Source organism: Astatotilapia calliptera, chromosome 1, assembly GCF_964374335.1.
Source record: "Astatotilapia calliptera chromosome 1, fAstCal68.1, whole genome shotgun sequence".
NCBI classification, from domain to species: domain Eukaryota; kingdom Metazoa; phylum Chordata; class Actinopteri; order Cichliformes; family Cichlidae; genus Astatotilapia; species Astatotilapia calliptera.
In genome coordinates this window covers 10,168,234-10,191,149 of record NC_137422.1, presented here as the reverse complement: position 1 = coordinate 10,191,149, position 22,916 = coordinate 10,168,234, and the positions used below count along the sequence as shown (strand labels likewise).

At 39.7% G+C, this 22,916-nt stretch overlaps 1 protein-coding gene across 1 annotated transcript; it reads left to right on the top strand.

The window, feature by feature from the left end:
• The first annotated feature begins 1,084 nt into the window (after positions 1–1,084).
• On the top strand, positions 1,085–19,679 carry lingo1b (leucine rich repeat and Ig domain containing 1b). Its single transcript, XM_026161581.2, has 2 exons — positions 1,085–1,374; positions 16,138–19,679. Exons 1-2 carry the CDS (start codon positions 1,363–1,365, stop codon positions 17,995–17,997), a joined length of 1,872 nt encoding a protein of 623 aa, XP_026017366.1. The 5' UTR covers positions 1,085–1,362; the 3' UTR covers positions 17,998–19,679.
• The last annotated feature ends 3,237 nt before the right edge of the window (positions 19,680–22,916 follow it).

Sequence of the window (22,916 nt, the reverse complement as noted above, 5' to 3'; positions counted from 1 at the left end):
TTAAAGCAAAAGGGAGGTTGAGGCTCTGTTTTGAATCCACCGGCTGGCCAGGGTGGTGTCCTTGTGTGTGCGTGGGCTCTCTTGGGTAATTTGCCTGCTTCCCACAGTCCAAAAACATGTTAGGGTTAACTGGTTGTTCTAAATCGGCCATAGGTGTGAATGTGAGTGCGAATCTCTGTGTTAGCACTTGCGACCTGTTCAGGATGTACAGTGACAGCTAGGATGGGCTCCAGCCTGACCCGAACAGAAAATTCAAGTATTTGAATGGAAACTATATCCTTTTCATACAGAATCAATGTATACAATAAATCATAAGTCTCCTTTTCTAACACTTACAGCATTTGTCACACGGTTCATTCAGTAGGAGCCCTTCATGTCCACCACCACTCCACTAAATCCTGAGCCTTCTAATCTCCCGTAAACACTCCCTGACTGTGGAGCCTCCTTGGCACTGCCAGCATGTGTGTGCCAGCTCCATATACCCATTAGCACCGTTAAGCCGCTGCTTCTTACCCCCAACTCTCAGTGCTCACAGCAAAGGTGAGTTTGTCTGATGATTACCTCACTTTGCATTGTGGGTGGCAATAATCCTCGACTTTGGCAAGGAATCCTGAAAACAGAAACTTATCCATCCCTATCCTCAAAAGTCTTAAGTTGCCTGTCATTACAGGAGAGATTTGCATATACTGCTAAAAATGAACTCCTATGTCCCTGTATTTTCCCCCTCCTCCCCTTCATAACCAAAGCCTTCCTTTCCCCCCTTATTTTCATCCATATTTTTAAATATATATATTAACACTTCTCCCTCTCCAGCCTCCTCTTCTGTCACTACTACTCTGAATTTCTGCCTCTCACGCACCACCCTGTAATTCAGTTAACCAGATCATTCCGATCGTTCCATAAATAGGAAAAGTACGGTAAACAAAAATCAAAAGGAGATGCTGCCAGTGCAATCAGAGAACATTTCTCTCCATTTCTTTTCAACTCCCCTCGCTGCCTGTGCTCTGAGCCTCTCATTCTCCCAGAGCACTGCAGCTCCTCCTTCCACCTCTCTCATCAGCTGCCCCTCCCTCTTCCTCTCTGTCTCTGCTAGGTGCAGCATGTATGTGAGCGTGTGTGAGCCAGCAGAGCTGCCTGTGTGTTTACATGTCAGCCTATCAGTGCTGCCGGATTTAGCGCATCTGGAGAGGACGGAGGCATTTTCTCAAATGCCCCTCAGACAAGGGATTCACATCTCGGCATATATCCCTCTTTGCCATTTGAATCTAGCCTGTCTTGAATCCTGCATCCCTGTCTCCATGCTTTTGGAGGCATTTTGAATTTCCTTGGCAACATGGAGCTGCCTGAATTAGAATTCTCTGCATGACAGTCCTGGTAAGTACTCTGTCTCTATGGTGGGCTTTGAGCACTGAGTCATTGGATCAGATTTATTATGGTGCAGTGGTGGGGCCAGAGGATCGCCAGGGAGCAAATTAATGTCAAGAATAAAACTGTGTATCATATGCAAATGTGGCGGGGGATATAAAGAATAAGAATTTTACTCTTAGGAGAACTCCAATTGTTATTTGTGCTTTGTCATTCAGATGGATTTCATTTTGCTGTTTTTCTGTTCAATCTGGGTTTGTACTGAGGGAACACACACACATATGGTGTGTGCTTATAACATCTCACTGTTCAATATGAAGCTCAGATATCTCCCATGGTGTGTGTATATGAATGTGTAGTGCACACTGAACACATTATACTCTGAGAGTTTGGATGGATCCATAAAAAAACAAAACCCCAAATCCAACTCATATATCCTGGCTTCCTGGCTCTTTAGAGCCCAAATAAAGGTGTGAATCTGAGCAATAGAGTGTGTGTTGTGCTCTGCCAGGTTGGTTTCTTGCTGCTTCCTAGTCTGCTCATTTGCATTCGTGTTCCTTCAAATGCCAATAAACTCATCCAGACTGACACTTACACATTCTCGGCAGCAGTTTGCTGTTGGCCATTTCCAGTGGCAAAAGAGGGATCCTATGCAGGTGCTTGATTTGCCACAGGTTACATTCAGCAGATGGATGGCGGGCAGTGTTGATGGAGAGGGTGGGCGTGGGATATGTGTGTGTGTGTGTGTGTGGGGGGGGGGGGGGGTGACTTTGTTTGATTATTTATGCAGGTCAAATGAACGATCGCTCAGTTTTAATTTTTATTGCCTGTTATATTTGCATCTTCGTAATCATGGCTGCAACGCTTCAGCAGGCAGACAGCAATGGTATGGGTGGGGGGGGGGGGGGGGGGGGGACTCTTCCTCTCTGTTCTCAACAGTGCTAACAACCTCTCCAAGCCACAGACCCCCGACAATCTCTGAGTGATGGGCTGATAGGCTCTGCTCTTCACGTCAACATTTTATGAGCTAGACAAAGCTTTTAATTGGGTCCCTGTAATCAGGTTAGAGTGGCTGATTTGACTCTCTACTTTTGAGGTTGGGGGTGGGGGTTGATATTTATGCTTGTCACTGTGTGCACATCCGCAGCTTCAAAGTATTCAAGCCTAATTTGATGAAGTGAAATAAGCGAGGCACGTTTAGGACTGAGATGTCTGATTATAGCTGGTGAACAGCTGGGTGATTGAATCTGTCACTGCTATTGTTCACACAGTTATTCAGCAATCCACGCCACATATTGTCAGTATCAGCTTGTTTTGTTTGCCAGAGTATGTAACTCTGTGTGACTGTGCTGTGAAATACACAGATTGCGTATCATATACGTTTACATTCTATCTGTATAGCAACACTTTAGTATTGTCCTGGATTCCAGTGAAATTAACAGTGATTGACAAATTTGCACATTTCAGAACTTTTTTGTAATACCTCAGTGCCTAAATTGTGAAGCCCAGATATGAAACAGCTGTAACTGTTAACTCTGTAGGCACCTGCGTGTGTCAGACTTGCTATTCAAACCATCTGAGTAATGGCCCAGGCTTTAATGAGAGACTCAATATTTCAGCCATAAAAAAATGGTAACATGACAAACCAGTGGAAGCCAGTCGCACTGAAATAATGTGTGGTTCATTTCATATTAGATGCTAGCTAAGCATCCAAAGCAACAGTTAAAGCAGAAAACAATTAGCTGCTTCCTTCGCTTTAGGAGTCTAAAAAGATAAGGCACCAGAAAGACATTTCCAGACAGTTTCCTTACTAAGTGAAAAAAAAGCTTTTATTTACTAGGATGGTGAAAATGGAAGGACTATGACGTGACTAAGAAAACAATACGACTGCAGGCAAACCTCTTTGTAACTAAATAATAAGGATTTGATGGTTGCAAGGGATAATAATGTGACACCAATCCTCAAATCAGTAACTATTTTAAGCATTGTTTACAGTGTAGCTGCCATTAACAGGTTGTATTGATCAGATCAGTCATTTCATTTAGTTGTTCATATTAACTGTAAACTACATTCCTGTCTCTGAGCGTTAAAGGCAGCGACAGAGTACCTGACAGACGTATGCATGCATATGACTTAATAGGTGAAAAGACACATAGGCTCTGAGATGCTCGTCGCTCTATCACAGCCACAGGGAACTTGGACTTACTGAGCAGGGTACATTCAGTAGATATTTAAAATTATTGGTATGAGATCAAAAAATGTGGATAGAATTTTTGGATCTTCTTCTCAAACTTGCAATGTTACTCTGTGTATCAATACATGCACAGAATTGTTATAATTAAAACATGATGCATGCACAAAGAGGACTCTAAACTTGCTTTATGGTGACATCTCAATAAAAACACAATAAAGTGCTACCAAGAAACAATGCTTCTAAAATTCTCCAGCATTATCTGATTTACTTCTGGCAAAATAGCTGGCCGGATTCCTTTCAGGGGCGATGTTTTAGTGCGTGAATGAAGCACTACCACACTGGTCATGCAGAAGGGTGGATAGAGTAGATGGTGGAATCCAACACCTTGACTCCAGGGACCACGGTTTTGATTAGTTTTAGCCAACAAAGGCACTTTGGTTGCAGTGAAGTCAGAGGCAAACAAGCCAAAATAATCATTTAGACCTACAAGTTGGCATATTTTATTGGTAATATGTATAAATGTTTTCAGGGGAACATGTTACTGATCTGCAGCACCTCCTTAAAATTATGATCTCATACAAGTACACAGCTTCAAGGGAGAGATATCTTATGTTTGTTTGCGATCCACAACAAATACATGTGTAATGAGCATATTTTCTTCTTTTCCGACTATTTCTCCTTCCCAGGCAGCTACTGATATATTAGATTGGGCAGTTCTGGCTACCCTTACAACCCCTAAAATTGCCTTAATAAAGACAAGAGCAGCACACATGCTACAATCTGCTCCATTCCAAACAAAATATAACCCAATAAGCACAATCAAAGAGACTCTGCTTTTTCACACTGCTTTGTTCCACGTTATCACATGTTTAATAATCTGCGATGTAGTCATGTGTATATAATCCTGAAAACAGCTATTTTTCTGACAGTAAGATCAAGAGCAGATCATCAAAGCTAAGCTGTTTGTTGTGTAGTGAATTTACAGTTTTCCCCATTTCAAATAAAATACTAAAGAAGCTGAGAAAACATATGTAGGATAAAGTTACAATTAAGCTATATTTGCAAGCACATTCAAAAGGGACCATTATGATTAAGTGAATGCCACAAATGGCCTCACACTTCGTGAATGGTTACATTTTTATTTAAAGCCTCTGTATGGTCACTGATGCCTCATTTCTTTCTGATCTTTGATACTGGGTTCAAACGAAAGCCTGTTTCACTACAGCTAAAATCAGGGCACTCCTCCACATAACAGTTCATTTGTGATGTCCCAGAAAACAGCCAGAAAACATCTAGGGTGTTACTATTAAAACATTTTCTAAAGCAAGATCCGTGGTGAATGAAGATGCTGCTGCATAATGAGCACCATCAGCTACACTGAAAACGAAATTGCAGAAGTGATTGGGGTGAAGACTGTCAGACTACGTGTTTATACAGTGTCTGCTGGATGGAGAGGTGACAGACAAAGGCAGATCTCTCACAGGATAGTCAAATTTGCGTTCTACAAATATATTCAGAAGGTCACAGTTCTGCTGCTCTGCAGCAGCCTTCTTCATTTAAATTTGATAATAACAGCTTTATGCAAAATATGAGCTAGTCAGGGGCCAGTAGGATGGAGAACGGAGGTTGTTTCATCTTCTTGCATATTGGCAGCCTCAAGCCCAAGTATAACATGGCTTACAACGATATGAAGTCGGAATTAATGGAATTGATCACAGAGAAAATCAGTTGTCTTTTTTCCTACATTGTAAACAGGACAGTGGATTACTGATCTATATTTCTGTAATCTTAGAATTGTAAGGACTAGGGCAGTGAACAGATAAGCCTCTGGAATCTTAAGGCACTCTAACTTCATATTTGTACTGTATCCACTTGCCCAAGTGATTTTGTGAGAAAATCTCTCAAAATCTCTCATTGTGCCTTCTATGATGGCCTATAAGAGGCTTGTCTGCTGTAAAATGCCTTTAGCATGGCACCTAGCCCTTTCTTTTCAGTTTCATCCCAAACATCTTATATTCCCAAATGGTGGGTAGGGGATAAAGGTTTGTGTAATTTTGAGCTCATGCTACTTGACTTTCAGGATGAATGGGTGTTAATGAAGAAAGAACCTCTTTTGTAGTACTACTGTTAGACTGCCGCTGAACCAAGAAACCCATCTGCATGGCAATACCATGTAATAGGTTAAGTATATTGTAGATTTCTTTCCTGGAAAGGATCTTTTTTTAAAGTCAGCCTTCGCTGTGGATCTCACTGATTTTGCTATTAAGCCAGAAAAAGTCAAACAAGATGTGATTAGCTCTTAACGTTATTAAATAATCAGTTGTGAGACCAAAAATGAAATTAGCAATTAAAATAATGTGATAAAAAATATAAGGAAAATGTCTTTAAGTAGCAAATTAAATCTCTCTTAAATGACATTTTCCATATTAGCACAAAATCAAATGACACTGTAAAATGAGAACGAACAGCGCTGTATGCAGCTTTCATTCTCTTTCAGTTAATTGTATTGGTTCATCAGCCTGTCTGCCTGTGTCCCTCTGGCTCTCACTGGCCTGCCCATAAAGCTGTAGGCAGCTGTTCACAGCTCTAAAGCTTCTAGCACAGAAGTTCCCACACACTGATTTTAAGGTACCTGACCAGAGTATCATTTGGAGAGTAGAGTGCTAGGTAAAGCCAGTCAGACATATAGGTACCCAAAGACACTTATTAAAAAAGGGCAAGCCAACTCCAGAATGAAGGTACGTAATGGACCATTTAGAAGTAAAGAATCCAGATGCATACAGAATGAGTAAGTAACCATGGGTCAGCCTTGGGCAATGTGGTATTGGCTCACATTACTCATAGGAACACCAAAGTACTTGAAGGCTCTTGAGCTATGACTTTTTGTTTTCAAGTCTACTTTCTGAATCCAATGGCTGCTTCAGACAGCAGCTGTATTTATAACTGACCGTAAACTAGCAATTCTGCAAAACAGTTTTTTTGTTTTGTTTTGTTTTGTTTTTCCAACAAAGCAAAATTCAAATCAACCCCTCTAGCAATTGCAGTGTTGGAAGTTAATATATTACATTTCCGCCTGTTCTCATGGATATGGAGAAATGAGCTGTTACGTTTTTTGGTGTGCATGATTTTGTAAACAATCCATTTCAAAAGGAAACATTTCGCGACAGGACCATCAACACAGCATCATGAGTCAACATGCCAACCAAAAATACAAAGTTTTACAAAATGTGACAATTGCTGTATTTTAAGCCTTATTTTATTCTAAAACTAACCAAATGGTAATTTTTGATGTCTAACACTAACAACATGTGAAATGTTTGATTTGAACTTGGATTGTCTAAAGTCAAGAAAACTTGCTCCTCTATCATCAGCCTTCAGCATGCAAATCCATATTTTTTCTTGTCTTGTAATCAGTACACACTGCATGACGGTGGACTCATGAAAAATCATTTTTAAGGACACAATATAATGTAGGAAAATCAATAGATTAAAGGAACTCACAAACTGCTGTGAGACTAGGGTGTACAATAACAGTTGATTACAATTCTGTGTATTTATGATTGCCATCCCGATCTCATGTTTTATGTCTTTAATCAGCTATTTCAAATGAAATTCTAAATCTATATCATGTGTTTCAGCCAAGTCATTTTTTCCATAACCGATCATGACCCAGTTATTTTTAGTTTTCCTATAAACAGCCCTGCTCCCTTCTTGTACACACTCTAGTGTAGGAGTTTAACATTTTGGGTAATGTCTAATGGTAATATTTAAAAGCAAAGTCTGACACCACTGTTGCAATATCAGTCAGATTAATGCAAACCTTGAGGTTAACAGAAACCAAGACAGTAAAATTTAAGCTTTTATTCACACATACCTCAAATAAAAGTCATGCTTGAATAAAAGCATGAAAAAAAGCTTTTATTCAAGCATGACTGACACCCACATGTTTCAGCAGGAGTCTTCTTCAGGGTGTGACATGTAGGTGGAGGTTCAGAACTGAGCGCTTTAGATTTCCCTTTTTGCACATACCTCCAAGCCTGGACTCCAAACAGTAGCTCCTAAATGAAAATAAACAGAACTGAACTCTAATCATTAGTGCTTGTTACACTGTGATGTGTCAAAATGTGGTGTGTGGGGGGCTCAATTCATGTAATTTCATGGGTTCAAATCGGCATTAAGCCGAAAGTGGTTTTATATAAAAATTACCTGACTTGATTCATTATCAAGAAAATACTGGTACCAGTAGACAAAATAGTCTTTATCCGTGGGTGTTTAGCATAAAGAAAGGGTCCACTGAATAGGGTTCACTAAGATCAAAAGTGATAAGGTTAGTCTCGTCCACTGACCACACAGGAGATGACAGAGGCCTTATAGATGATTACTTCCAGACCTGCAGTGTAGTGGATGAACATTTGCAACAATGCAATTTATGCAAACTTGCTGCTGGCCATAACCCTTGGGGTGCCTTTGAGCATAGTGGTGGTCCTGATGAGGTGCTTCAAGGGGCATCCCTTGAAGCAGTAAAGCATACATGATCAAAAGCACCACGCATCAAAGTGAGCACTGTTAAAAGACTGCATGAATTATTGGTTTATTGTGCTGCAAATGGAAAGGTAAATGTTTGCTTTCAGTTTTAGGCTCTCATACTATGTCTGATTTGAGCCAAGTGATGACACAAACAGGATTTAGAAGTGCGCATGTATTAAATATATATTTATTGGCTTGCGACCACCACTACAAGCCACGGTCTGGATAAATTCTGTGTTGGTCAGAGTGTAGTAAAGGTACCCCACAATAGACAGAGTTGGATGGAAAGCCTAGACATCGTTATTTTCTGTTCTATTAGGCACAGTTGCCGGTAGAGAACATGCTGCTGTGATCGCTTTATGTCCCTTGCCATCTTTAAGGCCATTAATCTATAGTGTCACCTGTCAAACTGAAAATTACGGTATTCGTCATGAATGCTTAAGTGTCAGTCCCTGCTCGAATTTGCTGGAGAAACACATTTAGGTTTTAGACTAGCATCAAGGACCCAGAATATCCAAAATTCCACGAAAGTACTCCACGAAACCAGTTGGCTGAGAAAAAGTTCCAGGTGTTACTGTCATGGATTACGCAGTTGTTTGAGTTCTTATTACTTGTTATGATGGATTATGGGGTAGATCTGGAGTGTAGGTCCCTTTGGAACTTTAAAGTATCACTACAAGGACTTTTTGTCTCGGGTTTAGCAAGCCGTGGGTGATTTACTGTGCATTACAAAGACATAAAATTGGCTCAGGTTAATACATACTCTAAATACACTTTACTTTTTGCATGAACCGTTGCCTGGAAAAGTTTTGTGCATTTTGATGTCATGCTCAGTGATCACTTTAATTACCTAAACTCCTCCTGGGACAGTCTTTTACCAAAATTTAGCACAGGGGTGAACGTCTTCATTGAAGCAACTTCTGAGGCAAAAATGCCTTTCTGCATGAAAATCTGAGACTGAGAGTACACTTCTGTCAAATATAGAAAGCTCGAGTTTGCTGACCTAGGTGTGTTTCTGCATGTCAACAAGGGTAGTTCCCATGCACTGAACTATTTTGTCGTTCTTTAAGCATTTTTTCCTGGCATGGTGGATAATCAGGCTATGCAGTTTCTTTTTAGGTTTGCAGGGAGTGTTGCCTTTGACTTTCTGTGGGGGATTTGTTTTCACAGGATATCTTGTATCTGACTCCTTCTGGAGGATGCTGATTATTTGGCAACATTTACTCTAAAATACTTTTGAGATGTTTATGCTCACCCAGCAAGTATTTCTTCTAATATTATTGCTGGTCAATGAATATCATGTCAGGCTCAGTGCTATCAGCGTATGCTTCCATTTAAACATTCCCATGCTAATCATGAATCACTGAACTTTGGGCTATGTGTAAACTGATTAATTACAATTAATTGTAATTCATTTTGATTTTGTTATTCAATTAATGACAGAAGAACCTTTGGTCTCGATAATTAAAGTATGCGACAGAACACAGAAGGTATCACAAACTGAACTGCAGGTGAAGTTCACAATCGTAAAATACGTCTCTGGATAGTCTAAAAGACATGTCTGCTTTTATCTCCCACAAACACTTCACTTCCACGTAGCCCATAAGCTTATCTTATTTATTTGATTTTTGGTGTCTAAATGTTTGCTTTCAATTTATTGTCAGTTGAACACAAACGCGCCAGTGGAGGCAATCTTTATTTCTTAATCCTATGTGTTTATTTTATTGCTTCTGAGCTGTAGCTTTTTCCTTTTATTCTTGCTGTTCTTTAAACAATTGCAGAATAGCAAAAGTTGTTTGGGATATGTTTGCCACTAAACAAGTTATATATAAAAAGGATGCTAATAAGCAGATTGTTCACAGCAGTAATAAGCAGAATCAAAGCTACAGGTCACCCAACAGTAAAACACTGTTAAGAACACGCACTGAAAAATGAGAGCTGAACAAGATAAATTATGTTTAATTTTAAAATAAACAAAAGTCTTTATTTGGCTTAACTAAATACAGTTTTACATGAGTATGGTTTGAATAAAAGTATATCAAACTTTCACAGAAGAGGACATTAACTCTAATTTAATCACAGTTTCAAACACTTCTACAAAAATGGATCAATAAACAGCACTTCTCTGCTATGTTGAAAATATAGACACGTCATCCGTGTCCATAATGCAGGTGCATCAATAAGTGCAAAAAGCAAAATCATCTATTATATTAAGGAATATAGTCTACAAACTCAAGCTGGTGATTCAAGATGGCAGAAAAAAAAGAAAGAAACTCGAGCAGTCCAAGACTGCACACAGATCTTTCTTATAAGCGTATCCTTATGGATAAGTTAAGATAGCAGCGAGCTAGAGATAGCTAACCACCACCAAACCTGCATCCAGGTTAGTTAGAGATATTTTGTTGAGAATATACATACACAGACACACACACTCAGAGCCACTATCCAGGATGAAACGACAAAAATCCATGAGTACATCAGTAAGATGGCAACAACTGATCATGTGCTTAGTATCTCAGGCAGCAGAAACCTGAGAAAGAAGAGGAGCAAAAAGAGGAACCATCAGGCAAGGAGAGGCCCCTACACAGCATGTACCAGTGGCAGATAGAAGAAGTGGCTGTTGTTAAAAATCCTACCAATAACACTGTCAGTCTGCCCCAGGGCAGCTGTGGCTACAACTGTAGCCTCCACCAGTGTGTGAATGTGAGAGCGACTGAATAGTGGAATTGTAAAGCGCTTTGAGGGCCCCGAAAAGCACTATATAAATGCAATCCATTATTATTATCATTATTATTAATAATACCAAAGTTAAAATGAAAGACATCAGAGAGGCACCGATTATGCATCCCAATATGGCAAAATGTCTCTCTAAAATGTGAAATGTACACAAATGCAGAAGTTGCAGTAAGCTGAAGTAACAACTGAGGGAGATATTTTATTTCAAGCCAACATAAGATATTTTGGGATAGCGTTTGAACAGACATTACTAACACATTTACATGTATATACATATTAGCCAACCAGCTTAATCGTTTCTGGCGATTAAGGACACTGGAATGTACTGTCTTTGTGGCTGTAAATATATTATCTCCCCCGATATCATATTCTGCATTCGTGTCCGTTTCACATTTTTAAGAGGCAAACTGTGAAATGGACATGGTGGACTGGCATGTCCATTACATAGTTTGCCGTGATACTGGGACAGAAGCATCATGGAAGCACAGAAACAAGCTCTAGGCACAAGAACGATAGCGGCTGTGGTCTACCACACCAACCTAATCTCAGGTGTAGGCTGTGCAAAAATGATCCTGAGACTATCCAGCATAAAACAGCAGGGTTTAAGGTGCTAGCAGGCCGGGCATAGATGGAACACCATGACCAAGTGGTTGGCATAGTATACAGGAAGATCTGTGCCGAGTATGCCCTGGAAGTCCTAGGCCTCCTAGGGTGGTTGAGCATGATCGAGCTAAGAGTTTGTGGGACTTCCAAATAGAGACAAACTGACCGGACATAGTAGTGCTGAACAAGCAGAGGAAGAAGGCTGTAGTGATAGATGCAGCTCCAGAAGAGTGCAGTCCTAGGAACAGCAAAGACACTCCACAGGATCCTCAAGCTCTCGTTGAAGACCCAAGCTTATATACTTAAGGATTAGAAACATGGAAACAAACTAGCAAATCTAGCCAAATACATTGATGCTACAACTGACAGTATTTTACCCACCTCTAAAGAAGAAAAAAAGTAGAACAGGTTTAATAACCGTTCTATTTAAAACACTGAAGCATCCTTTCAATGTAAATACTACAACAGACCTTCTAACATTATGCCACACAATAGGTACTTAACAATAACTAAAAACAGCTAAAGGGCATGTATGCACTGATGCATATAGGTCATTTGTCTGTATGCTACTTGGAGACATTCAGTGACCCATTAGCAGTGCACACATTTCTCTCAGTTTTCCCTATATCAAACCACACAGCACCACAAGAGAGGAGATGCAGCGATTCAAGGCAACAAGAGACTAATGGTGAGCCCAGACATGCTTTTGAGAGAAGACTGTGACAGGGTGAGAGGTCCGCAGAGAAAAATGCAAGCAGTCATAAAAGGGCAGAAGAGAAAAGGCTTGTCCACTCATATTCTCCTCCTACACAATGCTTTCAAAAAAAGAATGGAAATAATCAAGGTCACGACAAAGACTATGTGAAATAGTAGATCAAGCGATAAAATTCTCTCAAAGGAGAGAGCATTTTTTTAAAGCTCACGCTAACATGTAAAGACTATAAACTACAAACAAGGATTGCAGATGAGAGTTTATTTCCCAGCTTTTGTTTCCAGAGTTCCAGCTCAAGGTCAAAACGAGGTGGTGATACAGTGAGTAGATATGGACTGTAAGGCCAGATTACACAGATAGTACCCTTGCCCTTACTACACGCTGAATCATAAATTATGCATGATACTCTGGTTAAAAAGTAAGAAAAAAAAAACACGGCTGCATTCAAGCTTGCTTGTTTTCGATCAGCAGCGACTTCGGCATACCTCATCTTCATTCATATTCTCGACAAGATTAAACTCATATTTGGAGCCAAACAGATAATCGCGTTATGTCTTGATAATATTTCACTACAATCTGAGGTTTAGAAATTGACACAGTGGATCAAAGTTAAACATGTGCTTACATTATAAATGGGATTTGGGGGTTTAAATGCAGTGCACTGTAGCTTGTCCATATTAAAACATATTTTGCCAACGTTTTGTAAGAGGCTACGTGCAGTCAATTTGTAAATGCAAGTAATAAGTGTCCATTCTGTCTAGAGATTAACCTATTTTCATTTCATTTATTTATTTATTACTTACAGCTGTTACCAATATCAGTTTTTAGTAATTAAGACTAATAACTGATGTTTTTGCTGCAAAATATTACAGTCTTGTCAAAATGTTGAATAACAGAAAGCCCAAATTAATTCATTTTGACTTTATAGCAGAAACGAGACTAATAATGATTACTTCAGCTGGATATGTGCATGCTGTGCTAACCTGAAGAAGTGTCACTTTCAGCAAATTGCCACTCCTTATGTCCTTTTGTCTGTGCTTTTCTATGTTTTCTTCAAACATTTAGTCAGTTTATCAGCGATTTTAGCTGTGAATGATCATGTATGTTTAAAGCTTGCAAAATTCACATGATGGAACATGTAATGGAAGCGGTTATGTTAATTGATTTGTTCCGTGTCTCTTCCTAAATGACTAAACTATGGCAGAAGAAACGTGAGACTTCCAGTATAGAAGGCTTATCTCTTCTTATCTAGTGGAAACATTTGTTTTTCTTCTTGATCATTTACTGTTCTGACGCTTGTATTGCTCATTAACCACCATGTTTTAAAACAGCGGTCCCCAACCGTTTTTGCCCTACGGGCTGGTTTATGTCTGACAATATTTTCACGGACCAGCCTTTAAGGTGTCGCAGATAAATACAACAAAATGAAATCAGTACTGGTACCAAAATAAGGAAGATTTATTCATAACACATGGGAAGAGACCAAGGGAAACTGAGTTGACGATAAAAGATGATAAAAACTGATAAAAACCCTGACAACCATAACTTTCACACCCGAGCCTTAACTCTCATGGCCCGGTACCAAACGACTCATGGAGCCGGGCGATCGTGGCTCAAGAGTTGGGAGTTCGCTTGTAATCGTAAGGTTGCTGGTTCGAGCCCCGGCTTGGACAGTCTCGGTCGTTGTGTCCTTGGGCAAGACACTTCATCCGTTGCCTACTGGTGGTGGTCAGAGGGCCCGGTGACGCCAGTGTCTGGCAGCTTCGCCTCTGTCAGTGCGCCCCAGGGTGGCTGTGGCTACAATGTAGCTTGCCATCACCAGTGTGTGAATGGGTGGATGACTGGTTGTGTATGGAGCTTTGGGACTAGTAAAGCGCTATACAAATACAGGCCATTTACCATTTACAGGTCTGTGGCCCGGGGGTTGGGGACCGCTGTTTTAAACTAATTGTTGCACTGTTTTTGGCTAATAATTCTAGAAAAGCATGTTTATCTAAGGGATATCTTGTGCTAGCGTAGCAGCTAGCATAAGCATAGCATATAATATTCCATTATCTGCTTGTGTAGCCCACAAAAATAACAGAATTCCAGTGTGTTGTGCTTCTTGTTCAGTTTGTTTTAGATACCACCTAGAAAAAAACACACAAAAATAATACCACTCTTCATTCAATACTGCAACAACTCAAGTCTAAAAGCACAGATAACATCGTGCATATCTTTGTCATATCAGTGATCAAAATAACAGTATTTGATGCCCTGAGATGAGAATGCACTGCTATACCTGACATCTGCATCGCTATACTTGATGGCTACGTACATTTGTGAAGCCTACCTTCACTCGCTCTAGTCTGTGCTCTTTGCCCTTAGCCATCTGTAGTGAAAGGCTATTATTTGGGATTCGTAACCAATCAAACAGAACACAGAGTGGTGACTGCAGAAAGAGGCGACTGCACGAAAGCCACTTTAAACAAATTCACTTTATCAAGAATAGTTTTTTAACAGCATAATAGTGGGAAAAAAATATGAATATCAGATCTGATAATTGGATGACCTCTATTTCTGACAGCATGTTTTTTCCCTCTTTTTTTTCTTTCTTTTTTTACAAATCCCCATACATGCTGGACTGGCGCCCATAGCGTCTGACATAAGCAGCCAGCAGAATGAACAATTCTGGAGGAAGTGAAAATGGAGGCTGCAATTATTTTCCCATTGGAACTACTCAGACCACAATCCAAGCCGCCTCAGATCCATGATTTTAATTAAATAAGAGGTGCAATTTGTATTGCTACGCTGAAAAAAGAGCTTCAATAAAAAGTGGATTTTTTTTTTTTTTTTAAACTGTTACTGCCTGTTAAGCTAGTCGGGCAGGTCCCAAAATTCACTGCACAGAAAATCTGAAGCATTTTCATATTACATTGTTCTGTGGTAAGAACAGGATCTGGAACGCTTATTCATCTTCCACATCTTATGACAACATGATGAATATTAAGACACAGACTATTAACCTCTCATAATGAACTATCATACTTTTGAGAAGGAAAAAACCTCACAAAGATATTTCTCTTTAATCATTTGATAATCATGTGAAATTTTATTTCCTACTTCAAATGTATTAGAGTATACTACTACTTTAGGCACTTAGATGCTTTTTCTTCCCCATTCAAATATAAGGGATTAATTATCAACCAAAACAGAGGTGAGGCCACCAATGAAATGAAATGACAAAATCACTTTGAATGAGGCTCTTTGAAGATTGTATCCCACAGATAGAGCTGTGACTTAAATTGTGTGATTGATGTGAGAAGTAGAGCTTGAAAGTTTTACCAAGTTAAAGTGCCCCTGAGTCAAAATCAAATAAGGGTTTAAAGTCCTCTGACAATCCTCCTCTCTCTATCTATCACCACTTGGCAGCAATCTCTGTTTTATATCACTTCAAGGTCAACAGCTTAGCAACAGCATGGGATGTTTGGGGGAGCCATTTAAAGATGTACCACAGCATTTTTGTCTGATTTAAAAAAAAATGTGTCTATGTGGAGAGACAACGTGTCACTAATATTTGCAGTAATTGTCTTCGGCGCACTCTGAAGACAGAAGCACAGCAGGATTGTTACACTGTGTGACCAAGCCCTTTTATTGATTGGATAATTCCATTACTTGTGAGGAAAGTCACTATAATGAAATTATACGCAAGGAAAAGTGGGTAGGCGGCTTATATCTTTGTGAAGCTGTGCAGATAAAATCATACAAGTGAAACTGTGATTTCCACTGACTTTGCAAAAAGGAGACAAAATATGCCCCACATAGTGTGAATGGGATTTCAACACTTCCTTTTCTATATAGGAAAACATTTCAGTGTTACTGTGCTTTCTTTATTTTTAATGAAAAGTTGATAATTACTATAAGACAAATGTAAACTTATGCAAATACACATACCTTTTAATTCCTAAAATCCATTCCCCCCCCCCCCCCCCCCCCCCACCCCCCTCCCATGTTTCTACAGGTAAGCAGTAGGATGGTGTTTGGAGAGGCAGGAGGGCACAGCTACTTGGTGGCGTGCTGGCAGCCCATCCTGTTCCTGATGCTGGGCACCGTCCTTTCTGGCTCCACCACTGGTTGCCCTTCCAGATGTGACTGCAACGCTCAGGAGCGTTCAGTCGTGTGCCATCGACGGAGACTAGCAAGTCTTCCTGAGGGCATCCCCACTGAAACAAAGCTGTTAGACCTCAGCAAGAACCGCCTGAAGACCCTGGGGCCTGAGGAGTTCATTAATTATCCTCAGCTGGAGGAACTGCAACTTAACGAAAACGCAATTTCTTCTATTGAGCCTGGGGCTTTTGGCAACCTCATGAACCTTCGGACGCTCGGTTTGCGCAACAATGAGCTAAAGCTTATTCAGCTTGGGGTGTTCACAGGCCTGAACAACCTCACCCAGCTGGATATAAGTGAGAACAAAATTGTCATTCTGCTCGATTATATGTTCCAGGAGTTGTACAACCTGAGGGCTTTGGAAGTTGGTGACAATGACCTGGTTTTTATCTCACCCCGATCATTTCACGGACTCAGCAACCTTGAAAGTCTCAATATTGAGGGATACAATCTGGCCTCAGTGCCCACTGATGCCCTTAGCCATTTGCATAACCTGTTGTCACTTCGATTACGCTATCTCAACGTCACTGTCATAAGGGATTACTCCTTTAAGAGGCTATATCGACTAAGAGTACTGGAGATATCTCACATGCCTTCTCTGGATACCATGACCCCAAAATGCTTGTTCGGACTCAATCTCACTTCACTATCCATCACAAATTGTAATCTTACCGTCATCCCCTACCAAGCTATCAGTCACCTGAGATATCTTCGTTTTCTCAATCTGTCTTTCAATCCCATTCGCACTGTGGAAGGGAACCAGCTGTTCAATCTACAGAAGCTCCAGGCTTTTCATTTGGCTGGTGGAAAATTAGTTGCCATTGAGCCCTACTCCTTCAAAGGCCTCAACCACCTCCGTGTACTCAATGTATCCAGCAATGCCTTGAGCACTCTGGAGGAGTCTGTTTTTCACTCAGTTGGAAACCTGGAGACACTGGCATTGTATGACAACCCACTGGCCTGCGACTGTCGTTTGCTCTGGGTCTTCCGTCGGCGATGGAGGCTAAACTTCAACAGGCAACAGCCCATGTGTGCTTCACCAGAGGTTGTGCAAGGAAAAGAGTTTAAGGATTTTCCAGACATACTCCCTCCTGACTACTTCAACTGCAAAAAATCAAAGATCGAGGATTACAAGGTTCAAGAAAGCCACGTAGACGAAGGAACTACAGTTAATTTTGCTTGCCAGGCCGAGGGTGATCCAGTTCCTGTGATAATGTGGCTGTCCCCGAAAAAGGAATACATCACTACCAAAACGATGAGGTCAAGACTTTCTGTCTCTAATGACGGTACTTTGGAGGTGCGTTACGCCCAAATCCAGGACAATGGCACTTACACGTGCATTGCAAGCAATGCGGCAGGCAACGACACCAAAGCTGCTCACCTTTTTGTGCATAGCTACTCCCCGAATTGGCCCCACCAACCAAACAAGACATTTGCCTTCATTTCCAACCAGCCTAGTGATGAAGGTGCTAATGTGACCCGGGCCACAGTTCCATTTCCATTTGATGTAAAGACACTTATTATTGCAACCACCATGGGATTTATCTCTTTCCTTGGAGTGGTCCTCTTCTGTCTTGTAATATTGTTCCTCTGGAGTAGAGGGAAAGACAATACAAAGTCAAGTATAGAGGCTGAATATGTGCCACGTAAAGAGGAAACAGAGGAGGCCAGCCCAACTGAGGCACCGGTGCAGTTCAACATGAAAATCATGTGAACCTCAAAAGGACATCATGTAAGCTTACAAACTGCAGTCGAGATGCATACTATACTTGCTTCAAATATGTACTCTCTTTATGAGCGATAGAAATTGCACAGCAGAAACGCATCTTGACTATATACCCTAGACTTTTTTCTTTTTTTTTACTTCAGGGACTGAATCTTTCAAAACAAAAAACGTGTTGAATTTGAAATATTCTAATTTCTGTAAATTTGTATTGGCAATACGCAATCAGTATGTTAACATGCACTCATTAATTTTGTGTGTCTAACAAAATTGAGGCAATATTTTAAACAAAGCACATGGACTACAGTTTACAAGATAGAGGGATTACTATCTGGAAGGATTGGGAGATTAGCCTGCAGGTCCTTCTATCAGCAGAAAAAGGACTTGTTGTTAGCATCTTGCTCCTGTTTGTTGATTTCTGCTTTCATGGATAAACAAAGCACAGTAACCCATTATTAGAGCCCAGGTTCTCCTTCTTACAGGGCAAAGTTGAAAGCTGCTTCCTTTTGTCCCATCACTAGCAGCTGACAAGTAAGACGTGGATATTTTTAATTTTAGAGATCCAGAAAAAACAGAAGAAAGTGAGAATAGTTAACACTGCTAAATTTGACAGATAAAGAAGCAAGTCATTTTTACACACAGTAAGTATTAAAAAAATCAGAAGGTCATATCAGGACAAAGACGTTGTAGTTTTACCAGAAAGCACATTTTTATATCCTGTTTCTGTGAAATTTAAACATCATTAAGAATCAGTTGGCAGGTTAGAGACAGAGGAAGTAAGTGTTCTTCACCACCTGCTGTGTGTCAGTGAGCTGTGGCCTTTTAACTATTTTCCAAAATCATTAATTTGTGTTTTGAAGTTTTCCCTGTGTTCTCTGCTATGTTTTTCCTTTTAGAAGCCACGTCTAAACACTTCAAATGCTAGGCTGCGTCGCAATGAATTGTCACAGACAAGTCATTTTTGTGAACTGGCTCATTTTTACTGTGTCAGAAAGTTTCAATACCTGGTGTGTTTCCTTTACCAGGTGATGGTCAAATTAGAAGTGTGCATGTTAACACACTGAATAAGAAAAATAAGCCACAGTTTGTGCTCCTTTCAGCCAATAAAAGGAAGTTTGTCATTAAATGTATTGACTTGTTGCGGTATACATATTTTTTCCTGTATTTTATTCTTCCTTGTACATTACGCTATGGCACAATATGAATGCTTTTGATGGCTGGGTTTTGAACATATTAAAATCTAAAGAGCAGATTAAATAACCAGTTTTTAATTTAACTAAACTGAAAAAGAAGGGTATTTGACGACTGTCTTCACATTACTCTAATAACAATTTATCATCAAATGTTAAAAAGTTTATTGGTTTACATATTTGGCAGCTTAAGAGTCATGAACATTTGATCCAAGTCCTGAGATTTTATTGTCACCTTAGATATGAAAAGCGGTGGCATTATTAATTTGTTGCCTTAAGTACCCATTTTCCAGCATGCAGCTGAACAATATTCAGTATTTTGGTACAAAATGGAGCTTTATGCCTCATAAGGATTTTACATTGTCTAATTACGTTCACAGTTGACGTCTGCTCTGAAGATAATGTGTTCATTAACTCTTAATATACTTGACTGAACAGATGGACAGATGGAAATTCTATTAAAATAAAGAACATTTTATACTATGGAGTGTTTATTTTATCCTCATGTACTATGAATGAATTCAAATGAGTTATATCCTATGCTACAAACAATCTTTACAGAGTCTCTGTAGGAGGCACACAGTAGAGCACTTTTAGATAATAGAATATGTAATTGTGCACTGCTAATTAAAAGGCATGCCACAGCAAGATCATGTTTAAAATGGGATACCCTATTAAATTTCTGTCATCCCAGCTCACTCTCTTCAAGCAGACTTTTGCCTTTTTGAACTTCATGCTAAGGTTTACTGTTAGCATGACTATGCGGCAAAGTTCCAAGTCATACGATGCACAGCTACACGAAGCGCACTGAAGAAGTTTACTTTGATCAAAAGTCGCAATTCTAAATGTTAAGCCGGTCATATTTTTTTCTTTGCATAAGCAGTCATGAGCAATTTTTGATGATTGATAGTCATCACAACAGATGCCCAAAACAGAAATTTATATGAGTGTCAGTTTGACAGAACAATAAAAAACTCAAAACCTGAAAACATCAAGTTTTGTCCGATCTGATCAAAATGACAACCACTTCAAAGTCCACGAGCATCTTTTGTTTGCTTGTGGAGGGGTTAGTAAAAAAATACAGTGGTTTAAATTGATAATGACATGAAATAAAAATTCCACTCATGTGATGCATCTTCAAAAATTTAAAGAGGGTATGTGCTTTATTCATTTATGATCATAATGATATCCAGGCAGATGGAAAAAGTTCAGACAAAGGTGCTAAAGGTTACTGAGTAGAGTGATACTTTCTGAAGAACTGAGAGTGGTAACAAACTGAACTCTAACTTTCATGGTTAAAAAATACAGATTACGCTTTGCCTTTGTAATGCTGATGAGGATAAAGAAGACTAAGGTTAAAATGAGGCTTTGGCAACACAACCATCAGCCCTGCTTGTTCCCTGTAGTGGCAGTGCTTTCCTTTTATGACATCTATGCATGTCACTGCAGCAGTTCCAGGGCAGTCGGGATTAAAATACTTAATAAGAAAGCATCTCAATAACTTCTCCTTCCATTACCACTTCTGTAAGGAGGGATTACGCTTGAAATAAAAGTGCAGCATTTCCTGAAGGCGCATATTTAAGATGATAATTCTTGTTGATAATCGTTGCCATTCGCACAGCAGTGCATATCATTAATGGGAACGTTACAGTGCTTTAAAAGCTTGTTATGAGATAAAAAATGAACATATATTTTTATGCTGCATCTGTGCAACAGATAATAAGCATTTGACTTGCTTCACGAAACTCAGCAATACCTGTTCGCTATAAGGCAGGAATACTCATAAAAGCAGAAAGGAATTTCAAGGACGCACAAAGCATCCCAAGATACAATAGCTTTGTTGAATTCCTCTTGATCTCAGCAGAACCCCGCCCCCCCCCCAAAAAAACCTCACTGTTCAACACCAGTTTAAAATAGTGTGTCTGTGATGGAGCCCATTTTCTTCATTTCTGATGGGCTGACACCAAAATTGGCCATCTACTATGATTGATGAAGATTTTATTCCACTTTCACAGTCTATTGCAGCTGCACTAGGAACATGACAGCTACTGGAAGCTGTCCAGTAGCTGGTTTGAAAGAGCGTTTAAAGGACAGAATTTTATTTATACCTCAATTTCAAGCAAGAGAAACTTGCAGGCCCGACTTTATAGAATTACAACTCCACTGTGGCTTATAAAGAGACAAGTAGTAAACAGGCAGACATTGCTGGACCAAGTAATCACTGAAACTTAAAATCGACTCACAAATTGTGGAGAAGCAGAGAAAAATGGATGATATGGCTGAGTAAACTGTGAATGAATGATTTAAAGAAAACAGTATTAGGGATGCACCAATCCAGTTCACTACACAAAGTTTTTCCAGTACTGACTGAAATAGCTGCAGCAGGTGGATATAGTCAATGTTATTCTATGCTTATTCTATAAACTGTCAGCGGGGCACTCGTACACTTGATAGAAGCAAAGCTAATATAGCAAGAAGAGAGCAAACAGAAAAGGGTCAACAAAGTGGAGGTATATATATCGTGCTTATTATGTCAAAAAGTTCTGCTTGCTTGCTTGCAATTGTTTGTTAAATTATCGCAACACAAGTGCAAATAGAGGACCAAGCTAGCTGAGAATGATGGGAAAACGGTCTGCTATCTCTCTCGCTCATTGCTGCTTCTCTGTTACTCTCTCACTTTTGAATTTTAGGTTTATCACATGCTGGGAAGCTTTCATTGCACCTGCAGCAACATAATAAGTTGCTCCTCCATCATCTCAATTAACATAATCTACACTTCAGCTGTCGATCATCTGCTGTGCTCCTGGTGTGTGGGGAGGGATATAAATAGGGAAAAAAAACAGGGTGAAACAGAGAGCAGAGGAAGAGAAGAGGGAGCCTAGCAACTCTCAATGACAGCAAAACAACAAGAAAATCTTTTTTAATAAAAAGTTATTAGTTTACTATTTGAAGCCAGTGTTTAAGTCAAGCCTGATGTGACCTCACACACTAAACAAATGTCATTTCCTCCTCACGGTGATGAATACAGCTAATTAATTTAATACTGGTATTGAATTGGTACTTTGTGTGGTCGTGGTATAAGAATGTGCCGTACTCTGGAAAACAGGTCTAGTGAAATCTCAGAGTTTGTTATCCCTCGGATGAGGGGAAACTCAGAGTCAGTTATCTTAACAGAATGTGACCCTAACCTGGTGTCTCTAAGGTTTTCTTCAGCTAACTCTGACTCAGACTAACTCTGAAAATGTAAAGTTTGGATCTAAATCACCTAAATTATTCTTATTCTTTTTTTCTTTTGGCATCTGAACATCACGGCATACATACTGTCACACACATGTTCCTTGGTCCACTGGATTAAAATGCCATCTCTGCTTTTCATTTACCTCTTGCAATGGTCAATCAAGATATTGGAGCTCCATTCGTTCACACATAACTCTGGGTGAATGTACTCAGAGCTGACTGAACCAACTCTGATCAGCCTTTCTAAATCAAAAAACCCAGTGTGTCTCTGTTATTCCATTCAGAGTTTAAAATCAGCATCAAGTTTGATGAACTCACTTTCTATAACAGGGCTCTGGACTCTAAAAACTGCATGACTGAATGTCAGTTTATCATCAGTAATGTGCAACTTATGTGTATTTATTTTATAATCTTAATAAGTCATCCATATCTGAAGTAAACTCTAGATTAAAATCTAATCATTCTCAACCAACCCGATGTAAA